The sequence below is a fragment of the Misgurnus anguillicaudatus genome, chromosome 22 (assembly GCF_027580225.2).
Source record: "Misgurnus anguillicaudatus chromosome 22, ASM2758022v2, whole genome shotgun sequence".
NCBI lineage: Eukaryota > Metazoa > Chordata > Actinopteri > Cypriniformes > Cobitidae > Misgurnus > Misgurnus anguillicaudatus.
This window is the reverse complement of record NC_073358.2, coordinates 4,696,737-4,707,837: the sequence shown is the minus strand read 5'-3', so window position 1 is coordinate 4,707,837 and position 11,101 is coordinate 4,696,737. Positions and strand designations below refer to the sequence as shown.

The window sequence follows — 11,101 nt, the reverse complement described above, 5'->3', positions numbered from 1 at the left end:
AAGTGGTGGACCATAGTATTAAAGGGGACATTTATCAAGACTTTTTAAAGATGTTAAATAAGTCTTTGGTCTCCCCAAAGTAAGTATGCGAAGTTTTAGCTCAAAATACCCTATAGATAATTTATTATAACATGTTAAAAGTGCCACTTTGTAGGTTCGAGCAAAAATTTGCAGTTTTTGGGTATGTCCTTTAAAATGCAAATGAGCTGATGTCTGTACTAAATGGTAGTGCTGTGGTTGAATAGTGCAGATTAAGGGGCGGTATTATCCACTTCTGACATCACAAAGGAGCCAAATTTCAAAAACCTATTATTTCACATTCTTGCAGAGAATGGTTTACCAAAACTAAGTTACTGGGTTGATGTGTTTCACATTTTCTAGGTTAATAAAAGCACTGGAAACCCAATTATAACCTTTAAATATGGAAAGAGTCAGCTTTTAAGGAATGTCATTGTCCCCTTTAGGAAAAGATTGACTATATTTACGATGGACGGCCTAAACTAAAACTGAACACAACTATAACAAAGATACTGTGGTTTCATTGTAAAGTGATGATATCAGCAGTGACATCATACTTTGACCATATCAGTGATGACTGTAGTTATGTACAGTCACTACTAGTACATGTACTGTACTACAGTGGTATTTATTTGGTATTGCATATTTGGTATTGCATGTCCAAACCTGCTTAAATGTATCACCATGATTTATTTGCTAGTGAATTGTAAATTTGACTTCTGTTCTGTATGTTACATCCTAAATAGAAGTTCCAACCAAGCCCGGTTCGAAGGGGGGCAGGGTGGGCCTGGCCCACCCAATCAGAGGCTTGGCCCACTCTGGCCCCACACCACAAAAATCTGTAATGTTATACTATATTATATAAGAATAATTCTTAAGAAAAACAGCATTTCAGATATAATTAAGATTTTTAGATTTGTAACAAGATTGTTTTAGTTGATGTAAATAGTTATTTTAAAAGAACTGGCCCTTTTTATCAAATCTAAAATTACTTCATTGATACAAGATCTGTTAAGGGGTCAAAAAAATATTACAAATGCAAAAAGAGAGAATGTAAAATTAAACATGTTTTATATATATAAAGTTACTAAATAGTTCCAAAATATGTACAACAAAAATTAAAAAATGAAGAAAACACAAACACAACTATAACAAACAACCTTAATAATTGTCTTAAATATATAATATTAAAACTATAGACATGTGAGATTAAAGAACCCCCCACAATCGGACCGGCCCACCTGGAATATCACTTGGCCCACCTTTCATCTCATATCTGGAGCCGGGCCTGGTTCCAACTTATAATTAATTTACCCAATTAGTATGCTGTAGTACAGTGGTTTTCAAACTGGGGGCCGGGGACCCCAGGGGGGCCGCAAGATGGTGCCAGGGGGCCCCAGTTTTATGACATTTTATGAAATACATTAATTTATCATGAATTCTGTGTAAGTAAACCTAAAAAAATAAGCTACTGACCAAAAGCACTACTTTTTTTTTATAATTAATTAAAAAAAATTATTAAAATGTTGAGTTTTAGAACAGTTTTTTGTCACAAATTTTCTTTGGGGGGCTGTGAAGGAATGCACCGTACACAAGGGGGGCTGCACCCTGAAAAAGTTTGGGAACCACTGCTGTAGTATACTTCAATATTTTCTATAGTATGTTATAGTAAATACTAAACTTTGTTAGTATACACTATAGTATTTTGTAGTATTATAGTGAATTGAACTGTATTTATTATATTTACTATTGTAAGGTTCAAAAACACTAGTATCTAGGAGTTTTAATACAATTTACCATAGTGAATCCTTTCTCATGTGGATAGTATAATGTTTTTAATAAAATTGTATTCTCATTGCTGCGATAAATAAAAAATGTAAGAAAAGTACGAGCTGTTCTGTTCCTGATGAGCAGTGCTGCGCCCATAGATATGTGGCTGCGCCTACCACAGACTGTAAAAAACCGAACGGCTTATGACATCACAGCTTTCGGATCACTCTCGCGGTACTTTGATGTCATACACCGATAGGTCTGCGCAGCTCCGCAAGAAGACGAGCGCCTATTGGATATCAGTGGCAGTTATGGCCGTTAAACACCGCCCCCTCAGGTCGCTGATTGGCTGATCAAACGGGTTTTCTGATAAACAAGACTGGCGTTTTCTCGCCTCCTCATTATTTCACATCTAGCGATGTGATGGTGCTAGAGACGTGCCATTGTGCACGAACAAAATCACGGTTTTGGATGGCGAGGTAGACGGGTAACACGAGTTAAACCAGAGACAGGGATTTTATTTTTGTTTTTTTAGGGTCTTTACGTTAGTGGCGTGACAAAATGAGCGGACGCGTGACAGGCCAGGCCATGGAGCTGCTGGGCAACAGCGGCTGCCGGATCATCATGACCAGACTCTTTCTGTCCCCATCAACCACAACCGTAGAGAAATATAACGTTAACAAAAGGTTTCGATCGACGTCGTCTGTTTCAAGCCACTCTGAACTGGCTCGGGAGAGGTCAAAAACAGTTACCTCGTTTTACAATCAGTCTGCCATCGATGCATCAGCCGAGAAGGTCAGTGCCTATTGTTTTCCTGTAACTTAAAGACACAAATCTATAACGGTTTAAATAGTCAATCAATGTTATTGTCTCCGTGACATGGATGGCACGATGATGAGAATTACTAGAAAAATGTGTTTGCTTGACCTGTGGTTGACCGATTATTGCTAACACTGACCGCAAGTCAGTTCCATGCACTATGTATTGCTGATCTTTTTAGCCTCAAACAGAGATCCCCCGATGATTATAGTCCGACTTTTGATCAATTTAAAAATGTGTTAAAAACGTTTTGTTTATTGAACAACATTTCAGTACATTGTGATGATTTTTTTAAAATAATATTTTGATATCCCCATTAAAAAAAAGTCAGGTGGTACAACCAATAATTGTCTGTTTGCCAGATACGTTTTGATGCCCTTCATGTCATGTTGATTGTTTGATTATTTGATAGTGACATTTAAAACAACTAACATTTTGAAACTATAAGGTTAAGAGCAATAGTTAAAAAAAATATAACAATTTTAGACAACCTTAGTTTGCATTTATTAAAGGTGCCATAGAATAAAAACTGATTAGGCATAGATGAATAATAAAAGATCTGTACATGGTAATGACATTTCATGAGCCGCAAACGTAATTTTTTCCAAATTTTTTTTAAACCTTGTGGATGCAAAAGATCACTAGAAAACAGGCCAATCTCAACATAACATCGACTGTGACATCACAGTCAAGAGCTACCCACCCAACATTAAATTGCACATTCATTTCATTACAAAGTTGTTTAAATGCTAAAAACAAAGTTGTGACTGCTGAGTTAGCGCTACATGCTAATTAATGCTATATGCTAGTGTTTAGGCTGAAGTTCTACGATTGACGTTACAGTTACATCTAGCAGGTCCATACTGAAAAAACACAAACTTATCACTCAGAAATGTCCATTAACGATCTCCAAACAATTAGTTGTTTCTCACAATCTGTATTTTTGTCAGATAGAGGCTCAAACATAGGTCTGTTTACTGATGTGAGCTACTGACATGAGCCTTAGAGCAGAGCAGAGCAGAGCCAATCAGAGCAGCGCTCAACATAATTATTCATGACCCTTCCAAATAGGGCAAAAATAGACCATTGAATTTAAAGGACAAATTCTAGGGTTGTAAATGTATGTGTAAAAGCGTTTCAGGATCATTTTTGCACTTAATAAAGTTGCATACCTTCTATGTAAACATCAAAGAACAATTTAACATTATTTTAATGCATTCTTTGGCACCTTTAAAACTGCTATATATATATATATGTTAGACAATAAGTTTTAGTATTCCTACCTGCCCAACAACTACTGATATTTGTAAAATTTGTTTAGGTTTCGAACATGAAATAATGCCAAAGTATTTTTTATAATTTAAACATCATTTTAAAAAAGTTTTACATTTAAAAAAAATCAAAACAAAATGAGTATTTATTATAAAAATATTGAAAATGTTTTTAAACTATATAGGTTTTAAAGTGTAATAAAGTGTACATATTTCATAAATGTGTCAAGTAATTTTAAATTAGTACATAATGTCCCTGGACAAAAAATATGATGTCATTTGATTGGCCCATTGATGGTATGTGTCCACTTGCAGAAGTGACGGTGTCTAGACAATTATCGGCTGTATTAATACTGCACATGAATGTGTGTTAACTTGAACTTGATCTATTGCTTTGGAGGTCAAAACTATTTTTGTAGGAACATCATTTAGAAAACCTTGCAAGTGTGGTACTTTCTGACACGCATGATTTGTGTTATCCCTGTTTAAAGACCGTATTGTTTTTACTTTACAGTGTACTTTATGCATAATTAGTCTCGGTTGCTTTGCTCTTGCATTATGCCGAGGCAAACCCCAAGTATTGGGTGTCAGCAGTTAAACTACCATGAGGTCTACACACACAGTCAGGTCAAACCAAGGACACCAGACTTCATGATAGCCTCAACCATTTCATTACCAACGTCCTATTGCTTGTACTCATAGTTATATAATAAAATTGTATATTTCCTTAAACACAATTTAGTTGTTTGGTCATGCTGGTGTCAGAGGAACCATGTGCACAGTTTCGTTATGTAACCTGTCCTATTTTAAATGTCTCGCAGTGACATCTTCTCTCCTATTAGCTTTATTATAATATGCACGTTTTCATAATTTGTGTGATGTCATTGTTTGACATCTCATTGCGACAGAGCAGAAATTAAAGAAACTAAATTCACTTATGAGCGTATTGTGCTGTTGGTAACTGTTATGATCTCTTCACAGCCTTCTGTCAGACTGACGCCAGGCACTATGCTGTATGCAGGGAAGTCTCCCGATGGTCAACATATCCTGGTAATCACACACTTCGGTCAACTATCCCAAATCTATCCCGAGTCCCAGCCCAACAGTGGTGCCGGTCTTTTAAAGGGATAGTTCACCCAAAAATAAAAATTCTGTTATTTACTCAATCTCATGTTGTTACAAACCCATATAAATGTATTTGTTCTGAAGAACACAAAGGAAGATATTTTGAAAAATGTTTGTAACCAAACCGTTCGTGGACCCCGTTCACTTCCATAGTATTCTTTTTTCCTACTATGTAAGTAGGTCCACAAATGGTTTGGTTACAAACATTTCTTAAAAAATCTTCATTCGTGTATATTAGAACAAAGAAATACAGGTTTGTAACAACATGAAAGTGAGTCAATGATGACGAATTTTCATTTTTGGGTGAACTATCCCTTCAAGTTATGCATTTTAATGCCTGTGCTGCTTTTTATCCAATGGCGCTTTTCCATTGCATAGTACCCCACGATTTGGTTTGGGTCAGCTCACCTCACTTTGGCTTGGTTAGCTTTTCCATCGAGTTTAGTAACACTTCGGAGTTGGAGGGATTATAGGCGTGTCGTTATATTTGTGCTGCCTACTGCTGTGACATCATACAATTGAGAGCGTTGTTGTACATTCCCATACATTAGTGCTGCACAATTAATCGCATCACAATCGCGATGTCAGCCTGTGTTATTATATGACAGCAAAATGTTGCAATTTTACTAAATAAATAAATGTGTGGACTTGTTAACACAAACTTTCTGATAACAGTTTGATAATTTTCCTTGCTGTTTAAAAAAGAAAGAAAAACTAACAAAAAAGGCAGTGCATGTGTAGCATGCACGTGTGTGGTGTGCGTCGTCACTTTTGTGTGTGCAGCGCGGAAATACCAGAGCGAAGATGGATGCAAAGGAGATTGACAGTGATCTGGTAGCTAAAAAAACTCTACGTCTGTTGTATGGCGGTATTTTGGATTTAGGATTACTGACACTGAGCAGTTGCTACATCACGTGGCAATTTGAAAACATTTCTAGTTTTACAAATACACATTTTAGCATTATCACTAAACTGTGTCTGGATTTTCCTTAAAACCCATCAAGTTGACTCATGATACCATTTATTATGATCGCAACCGCACATCGCAATATTAGCATCAATAATTGCAATGGGAAAAATTACTCAAATCGTGCAGCCCTACCATACGTTTATTTATTTCTCAGTCCGCCACAAAATTAAAATTGACCACCACAAATAGATGTTTGCACATCGCGTTTATCACTATAGACTATCGCGTTTGTCTCATATGACAGTTTCTGTACAAACACCCGTGGCGTCAGTCGACGGCGCTCCGCTGAGCCTCATTTAAGTTGCTTTTAAGCATATATGCAGATGTGCGCGTCGCAAATGTGCCGCCACAAACTGCAAGTCTGGGTAAACTGGCATGTTGTTCCTGATTCTCAACCTGTGGGTGTTTTTCATCGCTTAAAGGGAGTTTGGGAACTAACAGCAGAGCACAGATGACAACAGGTTTGCTCAATACAGCGCAAGCTAGCGCGAAGGTAAAGCTAATCTTTTACATTATTGTGACGACGCTGATAGTGACGATTCTCTCAGACCAATCAGTGATCTACAGTGTTTTCACGTCATGTTTTGGAACCCCGACCGAGGTGATACAAAAAAGTATTGGGTACTACGTACTGGAAAAGCTCTCAAAAGTTAGCTGACCCAAACCAAACCGTGGGGTACTATGCAATGGAAAAGCTCCACAACATTGCACTGATCTGTGTTGGGATGCATGCTTGATGTATGTAATAAAAAAAATACATCAACCATTTGTACACGTTTCTAAAGAGTGCATATTGTTCACCAGTTTTGGGGAAAGTTACTTTTAAAAGTAATGCATTACAATATTAAGTTACTCCCCAAAAAAGTAAATAATTGCATTACTTAGTTACTTTACTTTTCATGGAAAGTAATGCTTACGTTACTTTTGCGTTACTTTTTCTTACTTGGCTGAGGCTTGATCTCTTTCTCCCGTTCAGGCGCACCGAGTGCGTAATTCTATGTAAATGCGTTCAGTTAAATTCAGTACATTATATTATTTTATATTTAAATTGAATTAATTAAACTGAAAAGTAACTCGCATTACTTTTTTATGAAGTAACTCAAATATTAATGTGTACATTTATAAAGTAATGCGTTCCTTTACTCGTTACTTCAGAAAAGTTATATTATTACGTAATGCGCATTACTTGTAATGCGTTACCCCCAACACTGTTAGTCACTCAAAGGTGCATATATGGATGTAAATGGTACAAATTAGGACTTTTTTAAAGGGTGCTGTCCCAGTGACAGTTCCTGTACCTTTATTTCTGACAGTGTAGGAACATTTTATTTAAAAAGTACTATGATAAAAGCATGGTAATGTGATGGTATATTATTTAGCACTTGGGGTATATTTTGCATTACCATTAGTTACCATAGTATAACATTTGCATTTATATGATACATTTGAGATACTTTAAAGAATATGTCCAAAAAGTAGAAAGGTACAACAGCTGTCACTGGGACTGTACCCTTAAAAAGGTCCTAATTTATACCATTTAGGTACAGATATCTATACATTTGGTATTAATATATGTACAAAGAAGTATTAAAAATATCCACTATTTAGGTAAAAAGCTTTTATTTTTTTGAAAGGTACTGTCCCAATGATAGCGTTATTACCTTTTTTCTGAGAGACTACAATGATATTTTAGGTACATTTCTATGAGTGCTAGCAAATTTTCAGCTGCTTGTGTTTTATGAATTGTTAATTGTCTTATAACAGTTAATATTGCATATAAATGCGTGTCTATTTCTTTTTTTTTTAATGCAGAGCAGTGCCAAGTACCTACAGAAAGAGCTGCCTGTCCGTATTGCCCATCGCATCAAAGGCTTCCGCAGTCTGCCGTTTATTATCGGATGTAACCCAACCATCCTCCAAGTGGTGAGTTCTGCTTCTCTCACGAATCTCTCTTATTATAGGTTTTTGTAAAGGGTTGTATAACGCTCCCCTACAAGCTGGTCTGGTAGTTTAGTTTCACCCTGACGTTCTCGAAGAGGATATTATGTGAGTCAAGGTCGATTCAGTGTTCCAACAGAGATCCAAATTGTAATTGAACAGAATATTTAAAGCTGCTGTCATCAGAACACCGTGTACTTATAAACAGAGTCCTGCAGGCGGGTGGGTACCCCGAGGGGTGAACCGCTAATATTTGATGTAACAGGAATAATATTAGGGTTGCAATTGTTAGATTTTCTTGAATTTGGCTGCTCAGTCTTTCATGGCTCACCAACGTATTAGAATGTATCTAATACGTAAAATAATAAGCAGGACCAAGTGCATGTGGGGAAAAGAGATTTAATGAAGGTTCTTATGTAGCATTGTTCTTCAGGAGCGATGTTGTCGTGTCAACCTTCTACATTCTTAACCCAAAGTTCTGTCTGTGGGCCAGAACTTTATACATGATAACAAAAGGCCTACAAACCATAGAAACCTGTTAGGACCTCCTACAGGAGATTGGTCTATCAAGCGGTCTACACTGAGGAATGGTGAGTCTTTGTTATTCACACTGATCAGTTTCTATAGGCCATTTGGTTCACACCTTCACTGCAGACATATATGTTAAATATAGCTGCAAGCAGCGATACCGGGGTCAAGCCAAACATGGCAAAAAATGATTCATACGTGATGACTGCCATGATTTAACATCTAAGTTTGCATTAGTTTTATGAAAAAAAGCAATTTTTTCGTATCTTGAGACCACTAGGTGGCACTGTGCCGAAAGAATAGATGGTGACTCAGGTCATGACTGTGATGACACATACCAAATTTAGTGTAAATACAATAAAGCGATACGGAGATATAGCCTTAAATGACTTGACCACTAGGGGGCACTGACCAAACAATAAATTATGACTCAGGTCTTGATTGTGATGACACCCACCAAATTTGGTGTAAATACGATAAAGAGATGCAGAGATATAGCTTCAAATCTCTTGACCACTAGGGGGCGCCGAAAAGTTTACAAGTCCTCTCTGAACATGTTGCTGATGAACCATACCAAGTTTCATAACAATAAGCAATTGCGTTTCTGAAATACTTGAACTTAAAGAAAAAATTCAAAATGGCCGACACACAAAATGGCCGACCAAAAACCATTTGGTATCGTTTGACTCAGCATGCCTCAAGAAATCTAACAAGACCAGTCTCATAATTTTACATTCAAGTTTGCAATAGTTATAAGCAAAAGTAGACATTTTTTATATCTCGTGACCAGTAGGGGGCAGTGTGACGAAATGGTGCATGCACCCTCAGGTCATCACTAGTATGACATATACCAAGTCTCATATTAATACGCAAAAGTTTTGCGAAGATACAGGCTCAAACACATTTTGGCGTGCTCGCCCTCGCATTCTTTGATGCGTTATACGACAACGGATAGGTCTACCGAAAAGCTTTTGATAACTTTTTGTCTAGAGTGTCTCTAGATGATGCATACCAAAAATCAAGCCAATCACACGAGCGCTCTAGGAGGAGTTCGAAAAAGTAGGTGTTCAATATAATTCAAAATGGCCGACAGGAAGTAGGTTTGACTCAGACATATTTGGTACAGTCGGACTCAGCATGAGCCAAGAAATCAATAGAGTGAAGTCTTATGTCATAGTGGCAATTTAATCAAATGATATAAAGATTTTAAACAATTTATTTACATATCCTGACCACTAGGTGGCGCCGTCCTAAAGATTTATAGGTGCGCTCAGAACATGTCACTGATGAACCATGGCAAATTTCGTAGCGATACGCCATTCTGTTTGTGAAATACTGAACTTAATGAGAAAATTCAAAATGGCCGACACCCAAAATGGCCGACCGAAAACCGTTTGGTATCGTTTGACTCGGCATGCCTCAAGGAATCTAACAAGACCACCTTCGTGATTTTAGGCTCAAGTTTGAAGTAGTTATAAGCGAGAATAGGCATTTTTCGAATCTCGTGACCACTAGGTGGCGCTGTGACGAAACGTTGCAGGCACCCTCAGGTCATGACTGTAATGACATATACCAAGTTTCGTGTCGATACAATAAAGTTTTGCGAAGATACGGCCTCACGTCCGTTTTGGCGTGCTCGCCGCCATATATGTTGTCAATTTATACGAGAACGCATTGGTCTATCAAAAAGCTTTTGATAACTTTTTGTCAGGGGTGTCTCTAGATGCTACATACCAAAGGACATGCAAATCCGACGGACGGTCTAGGAGGAGTTCGAAAAAGTAGGTTTTACGGAAAATTCAAAATGGCGGAAAGATGTGCATGACACAAATGACATCAACATGTGCAATTGAATCATCATGAGCCAAGGATTCAGAGGAAACAAGAATTTATTTTCTAGGACTCACGGGTCAGAAGTTGTGAGCATGAACATAAGTGGATTTTTGGACTGTTGGTGGCGCTAGAGGGTTTGAGTCAGACACACCAATGTTGCTATAGTAACTTCTGTGACTGTCCTCTACATGTGTGCCAAATTTCATAACTTTCCTATGTACGGTTCTATGGGCTGCCATTGACTTTTGGGTGGAAGAACGAGGAACAAGAATAATAATAAGAAAACTAACAATAACAATAGGGTTCTACGCCCCTTCGGGGCTTGACCCCTAATTACATCAGGGCACAGTTGCAATGTTACACATCAGACATTGATTACACATGAAAGAAATATACACAAAATCCTTCAATCCCCCATTTGATCATATTTTGATCACACAAAAAATTAAAATAAAAGATTTTGTAAATCATGTACACATGCAGTATACAGGTTCTTGCTTGCGATCACTGAAAAAGGTTTCAATGTAAAAATGGATGCATTTCTTTGTGAAAATGCATGAGTCCTTTTTAAACTTTCATTTAAAAGTTGTAATCATGTGGACTTGACGGATGTGGTTGCGTTTTGGTCTTTTTGCACTCTGCTGAGTCCTGCAGGTTATTTGCAAGTTAGAGTAATGTGGAAATGGCGGACATGGATGTGTTCTGTGGATCTTCCCAGGTTTCTGCTTGGTGGTTGGTGCAATATGGTGAAGGTGCCAAACATCAGAGGACTTTGCTTATTCTATGAAACACTGGAACACCGGAACACCTGCAATCACACACAAGAGAA

The 11,101-nt window shown here is 37.4% G+C and overlaps 1 protein-coding gene across 1 annotated transcript in view; it reads left to right on the top strand.

Annotated features, from left to right (window-relative positions):
* Nucleotides 1-2,155: 2,155 nt before the first annotated feature.
* bckdk (branched chain ketoacid dehydrogenase kinase) overlaps nt 2,156-11,101 on the top strand; it is a 36,851-nt gene continuing 27,905 nt past the window's right edge. The window contains exons 1-3 of the mRNA XM_055200498.2: nt 2,156-2,583; nt 4,860-4,928; nt 7,786-7,896. Of these exons, the coding sequence (XP_055056473.1) occupies nt 2,350-2,583; nt 4,860-4,928; nt 7,786-7,896 (414 nt within the window). The 5' untranslated portion in view covers nt 2,156-2,349. The remainder of the gene's footprint in view (nt 2,584-4,859; nt 4,929-7,785; nt 7,897-11,101) is intronic.